Genomic DNA, 16,965 nt, shown 5'->3' on the forward strand with positions numbered 1-16,965 from the left:
GCTGAGAGGCTTGGCTGCTTCTTTCCCTACAGGAGACGGTTATTAATTCTCGGGAGAAAACTGGCCGCCTCCGGTAGAGTGGTTTTCCCCTTCAGCCGTCGCCGGGGTGCCCCAGGCTGGCCGTGGACAGAGTTCCTGGGGAAGTGGCGGAGCACGGAGTGGCTCCAGGCCGGGCAGGGCTCCGGCTCCCTGAGCCGGCTCCTTGGCAGCCGCCCGGCTTGACCCGGCAGCGCCGAGAAGCTTCCTGGCGTTTCTCCTTTCCTCCACGGTCATTAATTTGCCGTTCCCCGTTGAAGCGGCACACACTCAAACAGGTGCAGGCTGGAAAAGCTGGTGGCCGCCGCGGGATGCTCGCCCGGCGGGACACGGGGGAGCTTCGAGGATTCCGGGGGGGCTGCGAAGCTCTCCCTGCCGGGCAGCACACCTCGCTCAGGGGCTTTGCTGAGCCCCAGGACCCCTTCTCCTTCCACGGGGGGCTCAGAGCCGGGAAGCAGAGAGGCACCCGTGGAGCCGGGGACGAGCCTCGGTGGGAGCAGGAGCGTGTCCCGGACACGCTGTCCCCGGAGCTCCTGGGCCGCTGCCCTCGCCACCAGCCCCGCCGCTCCCCGAGCTGTTTGGGCTTCAAGCGAGCTGGGGCTCCCGGGGCGGAACCGCAACCGCCCGCGCGTGCCCGCTGCGGGAAGGGAACCCACTGGTGTCGGGGATGACAGCGTGTCCTTCCCCACACTCACCGCGGCCCGCGGCCAGCACACCCCGGCACCGACCCTTCCAAATTCGTTCTTTTTTTTTTTTTTTTTTCCCTCCCCACCTTCTTTTCATCCATATTATTATTATTATTATTATTATTATTATTATTATTATTATTATTATTATTATTTTAAGGTTTTTTTTTTCCTCCTCTTTCCCCCCTTTCCTGGGTCGGCAAAGCGCCATAGCCCGGCCTTGCCGCCCCGCTCCATGCCCGCCGGCGGCTGCGGGAGCCCTGCTGCAACCCGGCCGCTGCCGCCTCGGCCCGGCAGGAACTCGGCCGGAGCCGGGGAAGTGGCACGGGCAGACCCGGCGTGCCGGAGAAAACCGGGGCAGCCCCAGCACGACGGCTTTCGATCCCTTCTCGGTGGCTTCGTTTGCAGAAGCATCATCTAAACCGTGGTCCCCCCACACTCACCCCAACAGTGCACCCCCGAAAGCGTTTTGCCTTTCCCCAAATATGCGCGAGCGGCTCCGCTGCAGTGTGGCTGTTTCCCGCAGGAGCTGCTTCCTGGGGGAGTCTGGGTGATGGAGATACGGGGGGTTTTGGCAAGAAAACAAAAGCCAGGGTTTTGCGGGGCTCGGGCTGCGGGGGGGCACGGCCGCGGTGCCCGCCCGGTGCTCCGAGTCCTCCGCGACCTTCGTTCCCCGGCTCGGGGCCGGGGACGCGGCGACCGGGGCATCCTCGCCTCGCCAGCCGCGGGTCTCCCGGCTCTATCCGGTCTTCTGCCAGAAGACCGCTGCAATAACAGCGAGAAATAACCAGGGACGTTCAAAAGACCCGTTTTCAAACTGAAATCCGCCCGTCCCGGGAACACCTCGGCGAGAGATGTGGGGACAGCGAGCGTCCAGGATGGCTGGAAGAAATATTTCAATGAGTTGGAAACACTCGAGCTGCTGTTTCACCGGTGAGGCTGGGAAGAGCTTGTTTTTCCAACCTCGGGGTGCCCGGCGCGCCGTGGAACGGCGTCCTCGAGGCAGGAATTCACAGGCACCGCTTCGGCATTTTAGGCGACACGTGGCTCCGAGTTCCCTTCAAACGGATTTATTTTATTTGGCCTCCTGCTCCCCCACCCTTCCCTCGAACGCCGGCTCCTCGGTAGCATCTGAAAGGCCTCTGGTCCCATTTGCAATTAAAGAGTTTATTGAGGAGGGGAAAACCGGTAATTAGCAGGAATATTCCCCCCCCCTCCCCAGTTCCACCTGCAGGGCAGGAGTGCAGCTGGCGGAATGGCTTCCAGCAGGGACCTGACGCACCCACACAAGTTTTGCTTTGTTTTTTTTTGCGGTGCCCTTCGGTGCGAGGGCTCCCCGGGATGGGTCCGCACCTCCAGCGCGGAGCGCCGCGCTGCCCTCACCCCATTATTTTTTGGAATGTTTAAGACGACGCGCGTTTCTCCCTCTCTCCATATTAATCTCATTAAATCCTACCTTTCAACCTTCTTCTGTGACCATCTGACCTGGCCACTTGAATTAAAATAGTGCTTTCTCCGCAGTCAAAGCCAGCACATCAATCACCGGCTATTTACACTTCGCTCCTCTCTTCAAAGCGGCTCTGCCCCAGCGCTCGCTACCTCCGCTCGGGGGGCCGGCCAGGTCCTGGGGGGCTCCCCGGCGCTCCGGGGGTGTCTCTCCTTCCTCTCCCCCCTTTTCTCAGGTGTCTGGTGGCTTCCCCCGTCCCTGGGGAGCGCTGCCCCAGCGCGCTGCCTTCCACCTGAAAGGCAGAGCAGAGCGGCCGCCCTCCCTTCCCGACCCCTCCCGCGGGGCCCGGGGCCCTCCCGGCGGGGCTGCCGCGACAAACCGAGGGTAAAACCGCCGCAAACACCGACAAACCCGAGCCGGGAATGAGGAGCGAAGCTGCCGAACCATGGAAAAATTGTGGTAGAAATACGAGAAATACCGACAAAACACAACAGCGCAAGTTCTGCTATTTTAAAAGTTATTACTTTTAAAGTTAGACAACCCCTCCCGAGCCGAAAGGGGAGAGGAAGGAGAAAAAAAAGAAGGGGGGGGGGGGGGAAGAAGAAAATAAAGACAGACACTGGTTGAAAAGTTACGTAAATAAACATTTTTCAGATTAAAAACAAAAGCCTGTCCAAACTAGGAACGTTTACAAGATGACAACTGTTAACAAACTTCCTCTACAGCATTGCTATTTAGTAGTAATAATAATAATATAATAATAATCACCTCTTTATAGGATGGCACCTTGATCCTTAAATATTGTCCAGTGTGTAAGGTCAGTGTGCGGAGGGTTAGGAGCGGAGAGGGCTGATTTTTCTTAAAGGGGCAGATCAGGGGAAGGCTGTGATGGTGCCGGCAGAGAGGAGGGGGCAGAGATAAGTGGTCTGAGGAAGAGGATAGGACAAAAAAAAAAAAAAAAAAAAAAAAAAGGGGGAAAAAAAAAACCCACCAAACCAGCACGATGATGATGAATACATTGGAAAGTTTTTTTGGCCCTGGTGAGGGTGTCAGATTGAATGCTCTGTGCGCATGTGCGAAGGTGTCCAAACTGACAATGCTGGGGAGATGAAGATAGTGTGTAGCTGCTTCTGGGCTCAAGGAGGAGGAGAGGAATCCACACGCCGACACGATGAGATCCAAGGCGAGGGCGAGAAAACTGCCCAAAAGTAGGTCCTTTCTCTCCTTTCTTCCGCGTACCGGCGGCGGGGCCGGGGGCACGGAGCCGGGCCGGGGGCTGCGCGGGGCTGAGCCCCTCTCGCCCTCCCCGCGGCGGCCGCAGCCCCGCAGCCCGCCCGCCCCTGGGCGCGCGTCCCCCCGCGCTGCCCCGCGCCGCTCCGCGCTGCCCCGCGCCGCTCCGCGCTACGGCGGGCACGGCGGGCGGTGCGGGGCCGGGGGAGAAAAGCGAAAGTTAGCTGGAAGTTGACGAAAGGGGATAGCGAGCAACTTTTTTTTTTTTTTTTTTTTTTTTTTTTTTTTTTTTTATTGAGTCGTTCCAAGTCTTGTGAAATAATATTCCCGGGTCCTGAAATAGTGGGCGCTAGAGGTCTGCGTTTGGCATCTGCCGGCGGGAGCCGAGAGACGGAGCGCTGGAGGGGGGAGAGAGACAGGCAGAGACCGCGGGAGGGGGGGGAGTGGGAGAAACCCTTCTGGTCTCGGGAACAATTATCGAGGAGAGGAAAGGAAGAGAATTTGTAGCAAAAATGGATCCGCTCTCAGTGAGGGGCTTTGGAGTCGCAGGTCCAGAGGGAAGATTCTGAAGGCAGCTCGGGTGTCCCAGCTGGGGGTTAAGAAGGTCTGGGGGAGGGGAGTGTGGGGGAGTGTCTTTAATTTTTAATTTTTTAAAATTTACTTGGGGGTGGAATTGAAGCTCGTAAGTCTCGCGCAGCTTTTTCCCTCCGTCTTCCAGCGGACCCTCTCCCGTTCTTTTTTTCTTTCTTTCTTTCTTTCTTTCTTTCGAGTAATTTTTAGGCTGGATTTTCCGAAGAAGAGAGTGTGGCTTTTGTAGGGAAGAGCGGGTCCTCTCTGCCCCCGCTCCCGCAGAGTCCCGCTGCAAAGGCTCGGGATGGTTCCTCGGTGATTCCCTGTTAGGTTCCGGTGGCAGCGCAGGATCCCGGAGCCCGGGCAGCCTATCTGCCCTACTATTATTATTATTATTATTATTATTATTATTATTATTATTATTATTATTACTACTACTACGACTACTAATACTACTACTATTATTTAGTTTCTGTTTCGCTCTGTCTCTGTGCGAAATATCTGGAGCTGCAGAAGTTCCAGCGCAGTCTGTGCCCTGCTGGAAACTCCGCTCGTAGCGCTCGGAGGAGGCTCGGGCGAGCAGCGGCTCCCGGTCCTGCTCCCTCGCGTGGGATTCCACGGGAGCCTCCCGGGGGACCTGGGGTCGTTCAGAGCCGGGCGTGGGGCGGGAGGATCCCCCCAGGTGAGGGGACCCCCCCAGGTGATGGAGGCAGCCCCCTAGAAACCCCTTCGGGGTTCAGCTTCTCCCAGCGGCCGCCGAGGGGTCGCGGGCGCTCCAGCGCTCCCACACGCGGGCTCCGAGGTTGGTTTTTGTCATTCAAGTTCGTTGTTTCGGAGCCTTTCCACACCGCCAAGGTCAGCTGGCAGGGCTGGCGCCCTGCGATGAGCCGCAGTCGCCCCTTCCCGGGGAGGACACCCCCGTTCCTGGAGACCCTTCTCCAGACCCAGCGCGGCTCCTGGGGCCAGTTTTCCTCACAAAGTCGCTTTGCCGCCGGGTTTGTCGCCGGCCCCGAACTCCGGCCGCCGTTCTTGTTTTGCGGCCGCCACGCAAGCAGCCCCAGGCCCCACGGTTTACCTTGGTGTCGCGACATTTCCCACCGCGCTCCAGAAAGGTCCCCCTGTCCCCAAAGTGTGTCCCTGTGTCCCCCGAGCACCTCCCTCGGCCCTGCGAGCACCAGCGCTTCTCAGGGCGGGATGGGTCACTCTTTACGTTGTCAACATTGTCACCCCATGGCTGGGGCGTTATTCGGGAAGTTCTTTGAATTAATCCAAGGATTTTATTTTACTTTATTTTATTTTTTCAATAAACACTCGTTTTGAGCGTTCCTGTTCAAATAATAACTTTTTTAAAAGTCGCCACTTATTGTTTTCAATTGTTAAAGTGAGGAATGATTTTCAGAGCTCTCTTGGCTGGAAAAGCAAAGTTCAATGGTTAAATAAGGTGGAATATTTCACTTTTACCTTTTACTTTTATATTCCTTTTTTTTTTTTTTTTTTTTTTTTTTTTTTTTTTTCCCCTGGCCTCTCCTTTTCTTTTCTTTTTGCTTCTTGAAAAAGTCCCAGGTTTTTTGCAAATGTTTCCCAGCGGGTTCACTGCGGGTTTTTACAGATGTGTCCCCGGTGAGTGCGATGCGGATCCGCGAGTGGGACCCTCCACACTCCCCCCATGAGCTCTCAGCGAGCTCCTGCAGCTTAAGGGCTAAAAGGTTTTCCGTGCCTGGATATCTCAAGAGCTCGGGGAAGAGCTGGGAGCTCCGCGGCCGGGAGCAAGCCCTTCCCGGCGGCCGGAGCTGCGGCAGCGGCCGCGGAGCGGCTGCGAGCACGCCCGGAAGCGCCTGCTCGGAGGCTGAGCCCTGATTAAAATCAGGTGTTTAATACAATACAAGGCCCAACGGTTTATGGGGTTTCAGCCGAGGATTTTTTAGGGATCACAGTTCAAAACAGTAGTCCAGAGCTAAGGTTTCAATATCCCAGGAGTATTTATTTGCCAAACAGATTAAACACGGACACGAGTGTGGGATCTCTCTGTATTTTCCGCGGCGAGGTAGCGACAATTTCTTTCACCGCACGGGCCCCCGCAGGTCCTTTTCCAGGTCGTGCTCCAGCCCCGGGGTCTGCTGCGGGTGCTGGGAAAGCCCGCACGGCCCCGGAGCGCGGCCGCTGTGCCGTGCGAGGCAGTGGCATGCGGGGCTTTAAAAACGCGCTGTGCTGGAGAATTTAATTTCATTGGACAATATTTTAAGCAGATGTGAGACTCCGCTGGGAATTCGACTGTATTACCTGCCTGGGAAAGGGGGCGAACGCGTATTCGCTGGGGTGGGAGCGGAATTCTCGGCAATTTCAGTCCCACTCACACCGGGAGAGCGGCAGGTACTGGGGGCAGCGGAGTTGAGCCGGAGCCGGGAATGGTTATCGCTCGCTTTGTGACTCTCGGCCGGGCTGGGAGCCTTTAGAAATGGCTGTAAATCAAAAGACGAGGCTCTCTCAGGGTGCTGGGAGGCGCAGCCCCGGGGGTATCGGCACCCAGGTGAGCGCTGCCCCCCATCCCCCGCAGGGCCGGGCTGCCCGCCGCTCCGGGGGCTCGGCCACCCGCAGCCCCGAAGGGGATCAGCGGGACGGGCAGGTAGAAGGCCACGCAGTGTCCCCGGCTCCAAGGGTCTCGTCCTTCCGAGAGAAAATAAAATCTGTGTGAGTGGGGAGAAGGTTCTGCAGCAGCCGGGGGTCTCGCTGCTGTTGGCAGAGAGAGGATGAAGAGGAGGTGAAAAACACAGGACCTGGGCGCTTCACGCTTAAAGCACATTCGTTTCCTTTCGAAATCCTTGAATTTCTGAGTACAGATACAACACCAAGCTACACACGGCTGGGCAGTTTCGCAGGCTCTTAAATAAATGCTCGTGCTGGCAAACGGTGGTTGATATTTCTGCAGCCCCCTTTCCTTTTCACTGTTAGGAACAGGACCGAGGCACACTTTGGAGCCGGAGTTTTCAGGCAGAGCTGGGTGCATCCTCCGGGCAGGCTGGATTGACAGGAAAACGGTTGTGAATCCAGCCCTGCCGTGCCCAGCGCCGGTTCCTCCGTTTTAGGCTTCGCCTTCTAGGAGAGAACAGGCTCCCCGTTTACTGATATTTTATTAACTTTATTTTAATTAAGACTGATGAGACAGTGAAGGGAAAAGGGAGAGGGAGAGGAGAGAACACAGAGCTGGAGCCTAAGCGCCACTTCCCGGCGCATGGCTCCGTTTGTGCTCGCACAGACGCTTCCAAAGCTGCAACGCACGAAGGATAAAATTTATGGCGCTTCCGGGCGTTTAGATTTTTTTCCCCATCTCCAAAGCTCTCCTTCTGCCCTGTCCCTACCCAGACCCCCGAGCCCCGAGGGGAGCGGAGGGAGGCAGCGAGCGGCCGTCCTGCCCTCGGTGACCGGGACGTCCTCAAAGCTCTCCCGAGCCGCGGCCGCGGAAACCCGCGCAGGTGCGGGGCCGCCACCGCCGGGTCCCCGCTGTGCCTGGGTCCCCTCTGTCCTGCCCCGGATCTGTTCAATTAGCAAATTAGGTATGCTGGGCAGGGAAGGGGGGGGGGGGGGTGTGATCCGCTAATTAAGGTGGTGCGTAATTAGCGCTTCAACAAAAATCGCCGAGGATTTGAGATCACTTTATTCTTAATTTCCATTTCTTTCCCCATTAAATTCTACAAATACAATGTATCAATTCCCCCACTCGTCCCGCGTGGGTTATTTGGGAAAAAGCATAGAGGGAACAACTGCAGGGCACATCCTCTCCTTGGCCTGGGCAGGGACTTGGCAAACGGGGGCACCGAGCTGGGGCTGTGACGCGGGGCACTGGCTGCTCTCACCCGCAGAGCAGCAGGTCCGAGGTGCTAAAGTGCTGCAGGAGACGCAGGGATCGGTGGTCCGGGTCTGGCCCTCGCTCCCGGCAGCGCTCGTGGGTGTCCGAGCAGCTCGGATAAGGTGCGTGTGATGTCCATCCACGTGTGTTCGCATCACGGGGCACTGGCATGTCTGCAGAGAAATACAAGTTTATAAAGTGCGTCAGAGAAAGGCACGTTAATCCAATTTCACCGAATTCCCGATTTCACTGAATTCCCGTTTCCTGTAAAACCTCTGTGCCGGTGCAAGACGTGTCTGTGCAGAAGCGTTTGTCTGTCGGGCTGGCAGCGCACATACAAAGGTCTCGCAACACGCAATAAAATCACAGCTACTGTATGGTCACGAACCAGAATGTTCTGTGCAGAAATCGCACTGAATCTGTATTTTAAAACTCTTCCTCCAACACCTAAACCTGCTTCATTTTTAGGCTTTGCACTGGGACGGCTGTGTGGGTTCAGGGATAGAAGAGGTCTTTAATGAGCTGGAGGGATGAAAATAAAACCAGCATTTTCCTGAGGGCTGCTATTAAAAATACCTGGGGAAGACATTGAGACCGGGAAGAGCACAGAACTGCCCTTCTGTCCGATGTTCAGCCACGGGTTAGCGGGACCAGAGAGCCCCGAAAGGAGCAGGATGGGGAAGGGCCGGCCGGGACGAAGCGCAGCGCACCTGAAGCGCGCACAATCCCCGCTCCCTCGCAGGCAAAAGGCAAGGCCGGAGCTTGGATTTCACACCACGGCAGCGCTGTAATTCATCGCGGCCGCTCGCTGGAATGATAGGCTGGCTCCTCGGGCGGCTGAGAGCGTTCCACGAGCGGGGAATTCTGCCGGAATTCTCCGGCCCCGCTGCGCCGGGTTCCACCTGCTCGCCGGGCAATGGGTTCCGATCCCCGAAGGGAGTGCCACGGGAATCTCCCGTGCCGCAGGGAAATCGCCTCGCCAGGCGCGGCTGCGCTCATTCATGTTTGCAAAGCAGCCGGAGATTCTCGCAAGGAAAGGCCCTGTTGAGTGAGAAGTGTTATTATTGTGATTATGGCTATGATTATTACGGCTTATGTGTTTTATAAAAGCTCTGTGCTATTTAATACGGTGCTTTAAAGACAAAGGCCTGAGAAGTTTGCAAACATGAAGGAGGTGAGGCTCAGGAGCCACCTGGATGGTGGGGAACGAGTTGTTATCCTCCGGCAGGGCTGGGGAAGGGAGGAGGTGTGTGCAGTGGTGCAGGATCCCTGCCTGCTCCCGGTGACAGGATGAGGAGGAGAATCTATATTTCTCAGGGCTGCTTTTGCCCTTCTAACTGTAAAATTTACATTCTCTATGTTTATCATTATTTCCCCCTCTTGTTGCATTTAAACTTCTGTTGTGTGAAATTGTTTAGCAGAAGAAAAACCTGCATTTCCAACCCAGATCCTTTCTGTGGCACAGGGCTGATGGCACCTGGGATTGTTTGTGCCCTCCGTGGGCCAGGACAAGCTCAGGGTTTGTTTCCACAACTTGCTAGCTCTCCCTTATTACTGGATGTGTTTATTTTTCCCCACAGTTAGAGATTATTTAAATGACAATCTTGAGCGACTCCGAACATTAACGGGAAACATCCAAATCTTGGCTGAATAATGATTTTTTCATGCCTGTTTCCCAAAAGATATCATTCATCCCAGGGGGGCGAGAGCCTAGCACATCAATAAATGCATGTCCACAGTGTCTGTCTGCAGCTGGGGATGGACACATCTGAAGGAGATGTGCAAACACATTTGTTTCACTCTGGGTAACAGCCTGTTGATATGGCATCCCCCTCTAAAATTCCTGCTGGGCTTTCTGATCTTAAATACACCCCTTTTTTTTCCCTCGTTCCTTCTTTTTTTTTTTTTTTTTTTTTTTTTTTTTTTTTTTTTTCTGGAGGAATTTCAGGTCATGGATGTTGGAGTGGAAAAGATCTACGACCTTATTATTTCTTTTATTTTCCTAATGGATTTTCATGCATCAGCGCTACCTCCTCACGGCTGTTTATTTTCATTTTTATTGCAGTTGGGTTTGAGTTGTGCAGCGTCCAAATCCGTAACGGGGTGTCCCTGTCCCAAGGAGGATTTCTTCCTCCTCTTCCTTCCCTGAGTGATGGCACCTTCTTTGGTCATAAAAATGAAATATGGCTTTCATTCCTGCACTAAGTGTGCATCATGCTTCTCAATGCTCATACCCTGAATAAGGAGATTTTTTATCTGAGTTTTTTGTTTGTTTTTTCTTCTGTAATTGGGAATAAATTTCCCTGCAGCAAGGGATGTCCTGGTGGATAGGTGTGGAAAATGAACTTCTTTTCCATGGATTTAAGTGCTTCTCTGTGCAGAGGTGTGCAGGACAGTGGGAGGAAGGAAAATTTCTATTCAGATGGTGACTGAACTTTCATCATATGTCCTAAAAGAGGTGTTTTACTCAAATTTATAAAAAATAACTAATAAGGTGGGGTTTTCTGTACGACTGAACCCATTTTTGTGCTGCAAATGAGGCCACTGGTCTTCTTGGGGAGACATTTACCAGGTGAAAATGGACTGAGACAGCCAAATTATTTCCAGTAGGCCACAGAATAATGCTCCCATCACGGTAAATCTTGGTCTGCACCAAGCTGGTGTGGAAAGATTTTATCTTCTCTCCACCATTCCCTTTTTGTAATTATATTAGGGACAAGAGTGGGGCTGGCTGCACCACAGCCCTCCCCAAAGCAGGGGCTGCACAGGCACAGGCACTGAAGCGTCAGCCCAAGAGAAACCAGGTGCTGATTTATTTTTGCCTCAATAGTTTTACATCTTTCAGGTGTTTTGCTTTAAGGTCCGGTTTGGGAGGTGGTGGGATTTTTTATTTTATTTTTATTTTTTTCTGCTCTGTTATTCTTGGCTTGGGAACTCTCCCAGCAGAGCCCTGAGACACAATGCCCCAGCCTTAGCTATTGGGATCAATTTAGCCATCATTACCAGATAACGCTGTCAGCCCGTTTGAGGTCCATATTCGTTTAATAGTTAATGTTCTGGACAAAATACAGAGGGGTGGGGAGAAGTCAAACTGCCCTGAATGCTCTGCTTATTTTATATCCACTATAACTATTTTTGTCCATGAAAATTGGCTTAATTATATCAATGGAATGTTTCTTTTTCAATTCTGTAGGCAATTAGTCCATCTTGCTGGCTGCAATTTATTTTAATAAAAAAATAAACCAGTGGCGTGTTCAGTTCCTCATCCCCTGGGGACAAATGCGATTGGTGTGTTTAATTTCATTAACTACAATGCGGCCTACTGGAAAAATGTATAAAATCAGCTTTATACAGCTTAAACACTGGCATTTGAAACAAATCATTACTGCATTAGCTGTCACCCTGGTAATTCTAGAATCCAAGACAAAAATATTATAGCTGTTTTTATAACCCTCTGCAAATACACTGTTAAAATAATTTGTAATCATTTTTTAAACATGGCCTGATGTTTTCAGTTAAAATATCTTATCACCACCAGAGAAGGTTGGCTATTCATTATCGCGTGGAGGCTTTATCGAATGATTCATGGATTGCTTCCCTAGCAGAAAATCCCCTCTTGTCTGCCTCAAGCTCCCTGGTTTGGAGATGGACTCTCAGCACTCAGGATTTTTTTGAATCAAATTGGTGTTACTCCAGTTGTAACCCCAGTTTTGGGAGGGCAAGTGCAAGGAGCAGTTTTGTCAGCAGTGCAGATGAGGAATATTCTAAAATTCAGCATCATTTCCACCACCACCTCCCCTCCTACAGCTTTTCTTTCCATGAGACCCAGTGGGGAACATCCTAAACCAGCTCTGGGTGTTCCTTTGGGCTCTGAGGTGAGAGGGAAGAGCTGTTGCTGCGCCCATCCCACGCTGTGTTCCAAAATCAGCCCTCAGTCCTGATTCTGTGAGGTTCAGCCCAGCACAGCCCATCCGAACCCAAAAACTCCACACACTCACATCATGGTACTTGGGTTCACACTGTATCCCCCTCACTCCACCTGGGTATTTTTCGGATACAGCCACAGTCCAGCCACAAAACTGCTCTTTTTGATTTTTAAATGAATCTTTTCCCTGTGTAAGAGCACCCAAGGCTGGTTTGAGAGATGTGTAACCCGTGACCAAGGCCAGGTATAGCACCCATGCCTGATCTGAGCCTAAGATGGTAAAACTCAGAGTTTCTTTTTTAAATGAGAGGCCAGATCCCTGACTCATGTAAATCAGCATCAACATCAGTGAACCTAATTTTCACCAGCTGAGGACACAGCCCCAGAGATTTGTGTGCACGTGCATAATAAAATGTACAAATATGGGTCTATAACTGCTTTAAGGGGGTTCACTTTCAGCGGCTGCAGATCAATATCTGATGCAGAAATGCAGTTTGGCTCGGGTTGGTTTTTCTCCTTAACTTAAGGAAAGATCAATTCTATAACCTCAGCATTTTTTAGACAGATTGTTGTTTTCTGAAGTGGCAAGGACTTCCTTTCCAGGGGAGTAATCCACAGAGGATGGGCCACACTGGACATGAGCCATCTGCTCCCTTGCACGCACTCAGCTTTATTTATTTCTTCTCCCTTCCCCTGCTGTCATAACCAGTAGTTCATTTTCTTTCCCTATCTTTAACTTTACAGCAGCGGCACCTTGTTGGAAGTGATACCAATTTATTGTTTTATTGGTGTGGCAGGGCAGGGGGAAAAATCAGCTTTATTTCCTACTCGGTATGAAATCACTTCAGGGGGACTAAAGAAGCCCAGGGCAGTTTCTCTCCTGGGTCTGGAGGGCACAGAGCTGTGCCAGTGACTGTGGCGGGTTGGGATTGGGATCACTGCTCTCTGTTGGTTGCCTGGGCTCTGTGGGGTGTCAGGAAAGCTGGAGGATGAGGGGGGAAAAAGACTTTTCCATCATTGCCACAGAGCAGCTTTACCTGAGTTTAGGCGCAGGATTGGGCTGGGACCAGCTCCAGGCAAGGACTGGCCCCCAGCTCCAGGGCCGTGTTAGCAGAAGTGTTTCTTCTCTTTCTTTGGGGTCAGGATTTGTTGGCTTGAAAGAAATGCAGGAAGTCTGACTCGAAGTTTTGCTCTGAACATGGAAAAGTTGCAGAATGGAGCAGTGTTGGAATGGGGGAAGCTCCTGTGCCCTGTTATTACAACAAAACCAACTTGGAGCACACTGAAACAACATTACCTGCTCCAGGATGCAGGAAAAGCAGGAATTTGGCAGTTCACTGAGCTGACAAAGTAACTTTCCCAGCTTAAAAAATAATTTACCCTCAGCTGCTCCGTCTGTGAAATGGGAGGGATGCACTCACTGTGATTTCTGGACCAGCAGTGTCTCATTAATCACCTTTGGGTTGGTCCAGTTCCCACCAAGGTCCTTGGGATGATTTTGTTGAATTTGCTGCACCGGATTTCTCCCCCTTTTCTTTTTTTTCCCCCAAGTTTCATATTTGGCTTAAAATCTTTCATTCCATCTCAGGCACTAATAAAAAAAAGGCTTTTGTTTACTTGTAGTCTGGCATTTTCTTTTCTTTCAGGACAGTGTTTAGTGTTTTTTATTTCATGGCAAATGGACCTTTTGGGCTCAATCATGTAAATGAATTTTTAAATGGCTGTGCTGCGAGTTCATGTAGTATAAAATCGCTCCACCATTTATTTTTTCTGTTTATAGAAAAGGACTGTTTTCATTTTATATTTTATTGCCTCAATGTGAAATAAAGAACCTGAACAACTTGCGAGTGATCATATATTTTATTTCAGAATTATCACATAGGGATAACATAAATTTCAATCCCTACATAGCACAATAGGCAGATTTAAAAGGAGTTGATGCCTCATGGAGAACTTTGAAAAGCCCTTTGCTCAGCAACAGTTCTGCTCATGTATCCCATATAGGAGAATAAAACCAGATCTTGGTTACTTTGGGAGTTCTTAAACATTTCCTGCTAGAATCCCCTGCAAGTCTTTATCCAGGGAAAGTTCAGGACAGAATTTGTTCTTTTGTCCTCTGTTCCTGATAGTGCTTATCAGGGAGGGATTTTCTCAGGTGAGCCTGCAGGAAATCCAAGTTATCTTCACTGGTGTCCTCAAGGAAATTCCTGAGGAGCTACTGATGCTCCCTCAAACGTTCAGACATTCCTGGTTTTCCACACAGATACAGTATTTGGGCAGTTGAGACCTTTTAGGATTCTAGTGCTTCCTGAGATAATTTATTGTCTGGGGTTTATGATTATTTATATAAAAAATGGGTCCACCTGTGAAGCAAAGAGACACCAACCTGTGAAATACCCCCAGAGAATCCCTGCTGGACTCCCCAGCTGCTCCGAGCAGCAGGTGGATAATGCAGATGTTCCATGTTTCCAAGTGTGTTTTTCATTTCCTCTCCTAACTCACTCTTAGCTTTTTAAGTCCCATTTTCAGATCAAGAAGCATTTTTGAGTGGCTCTGGAAGGAGAGTGGGTGTCCCCAAGGTTGGTGTCACCAACATCATCTCCAGCTACAGACAGAGTTTCTCCCATGACCAGGAGTCAATTCCCAGCTAAATACTGATTTTTGGAACAGCATTATCTGTTGCAGTAGATCAGGGGAAGAAGCCAGAGTTTAACACCCATCTATAAATCTATTTTTACTCCATGGACAGTAACCAAACAGTTGTTTTTTTTATTAAGTATCATGGTTTAGCAATTTGAGAAATAAGTCTGGAGGCATTAACCAGAGAAAGCCCTGATGCAGAATTAATTCTACTCAGCACCTCCTCGGTGTTCCTATGGCTATGATATCCAAGGGATTTGTGTTATATTTGTGTTATTTTTGTGTTACATTGGGGGTTTAGCTTTTCAAGCCAGGAGTAAGGACCTGCAGGCTGGGCTTGGGGAGCTGAGGTTCTGGTGGGTCAGTGGCTCAGCCCCAATCCCACACCTGGAGAAAAAGCACAGAGAAATGGCCTTCCCCACCCTCCCTGACTGAGATTTCCTGGTTATTCACTGCAGAATCCAGAGCTTTGATAAATGAGGTGGGGGGAAAGTGAAATACAGGGAGATCCCTGGAGCCCTGTTTGGTTTGAGCCCTCTTTTCTCTCTCTGTGAAAATCCCAAGGGTGTAACAGGGAAAACTAGGGCTCCTGTCCAACTCAACAGCAGGAACTGGGAATTCCAGGATGGAATTTTGCCTTTCCTCCTGTACAGCTCTGTAGGGCCTTGAGGGAACCTTCCCCATGGCTGGGCTGGCCTTGGGCAGCATCAAAATCTCACTGCTGGGAGCCCCAAACGTGCTGAGGGCCTTGGTGGTTCCTGGTGGTCTTCCCATGGACTTTGCAGGACTTTGGAGCAGGTCCTGCAGACCCTGGAATCGTTGGGACATCCGTAGTGTTTCCATATAGAGTTTTTCCTTCTGTCTGAGTCCCTGTGTAGCTCTGGTTAATGATTAACCACCAAGGGGCTGGGGTAAGATGGATTTATCTCCATGGAAAAAAATCAGCTCTGCCTTTGTCTCCACTTCTAAAGTTCTTCTGGTGTGATTTAGCTTTTAAATATTTGTTGTTGGTTTTTTTAATTTTTTTTTTTTTTTTTTTTAATTTGCAATTTGTAGAGTTCTGTGCCTGATTCATATATCCCAGAGCAATATGTATTTCTGCCCCCTCAGAATCCCATGATAAGTGTGATGATCCCATTCCAAGGCAATGTTTTGGTAACTGAAGAGACAGCCTGGAAGACTTCCATGTCAACATACATATTTTATATTTCTATTTCTAGTTCAGAGTCACAAGTTATGACTCTGCAAGGAGTTTTTTTCTTGTATACAGTTGCATATCCTTAATTTTCCTTTTTAATTCTTTCAACAACGTGACACATTTAAAATGAGAAAAAGCCTCTAAAACAGCCCAGCACCAACATGCTGTTTTAACTATGTAAAAGTTAAATATTGGCAGAGTGGCCATTTAGATCCTTGTGCCTCGGTGCTTGCATTAGAACAAAAAAAAAAAAAAAAAAACAAAAACCAGCACTCTTGAAAAATTACTGAATTCTCCTTGCAGTGTCGGGTTCCAAGATAATGATGTGTCTGTGTGTGAAAATATTAAATTGCAATAACATGCAGAGTGAGTGGCTTTCTGAATGGGGTATTCAGTTCACAGCTTGGACTATACATAAAGCTAGTGAGTGACAGAATACAAATGGTGTCATAAAACATCAGGGGAATTTAGAGCCAGCCTCAATCTTTTTGATCTATATTCTATCTGTGGAGCTCTCTCCATCTATCTTTAGTTAATGAAACAGTTAAACAGATTTAATTATTTATCACTGTTTAATGTCAGGAATTATCAAAACAGATTAGGCTTCCCTCCACACTCTTCAAGGTATTAGATGGATTCTCAATGTCTTCACCGAAGTCTGGGATGTTTCCTGTGCACAGCATTTCAATACAGGTTTTTAGATGTTTTTAAGCCCCAATTGTTTGGTGACAGCAGTTGCAGAGTTTCCTTGCCTGAGAACAACTTTATTCCAGCACTGTTTCTTAGACAAACTGCTTTTATTCTTTCCAGAAAACAGACAGAAATGAGAATTCTGTTTCATTTGAGATGAGGAATGGAACAGAATGGGAATGACCCACCTCTGACAGGGCCCAAAATGAGAGACAAACTGAAAAATCACCTAAATCTCTGCAAAATCTCTGTGTCCTTCCTCTGCACTCCAAAATCAGCCCCAGCAGGTTTGCAGAGCTCTGTTAACCATCGTGTCTAACCATCTTGTGGCTTCCCATTGCCCATCTCTCCCACACGTGGATGTGTATAAAATATTTCATGGAATTCCAGATCGGCCCCTGGATCCCAGCCCCCTCCGGAATGCCGCTCGTACCTGTGGGTCTTGAGTTTCCTAGGAGGAAATTTCAGCATTGCCACCCCCCAGGAGGACACCAGGCTCCTGCCTCCCTGGCCTGTCCCTGCCAGAGGTGTTGATTGTCCCCTCCCGAGGCTGGGCTGAGCTGCTAAAAGCTGCCGTTTGTTCCTGAACCTCATCTGCTCATTCCAGGCTTTGGGATCCCCCTCTGCCCGACCACCTGGGTCTCCTCTATTGGCAGCTTTGATAAGAAATCATTCTTCTCTACCTAAGCTCTCCCTTTC

At 50.4% G+C, this 16,965-nt stretch overlaps 1 protein-coding gene across 3 annotated transcripts in view; it reads left to right on the plus strand.

The window, feature by feature from the left end:
* Positions 1 to 2,810: 2,810 nt before the first annotated feature.
* Positions 2,811 to 16,965, plus strand: part of PRDM16 (PR/SET domain 16) — a 284,274-nt gene continuing 270,119 nt past the window's right edge. For all 3 annotated transcript variants that reach the window (XM_058855066.1, XM_058855067.1, XM_058855068.1), the window contains exon 1: positions 2,811 to 3,377. In XM_058855066.1, the coding sequence (XP_058711049.1) occupies positions 3,341 to 3,377 (37 nt within the window). In that variant the 5' untranslated portion in view covers positions 2,811 to 3,340. The remainder of the gene's footprint in view (positions 3,378 to 16,965) is intronic.

This window comes from Poecile atricapillus, chromosome 22 (genome assembly GCF_030490865.1).
Source record: "Poecile atricapillus isolate bPoeAtr1 chromosome 22, bPoeAtr1.hap1, whole genome shotgun sequence".
Taxonomy (NCBI): Eukaryota; Metazoa; Chordata; class Aves; order Passeriformes; family Paridae; genus Poecile; species Poecile atricapillus.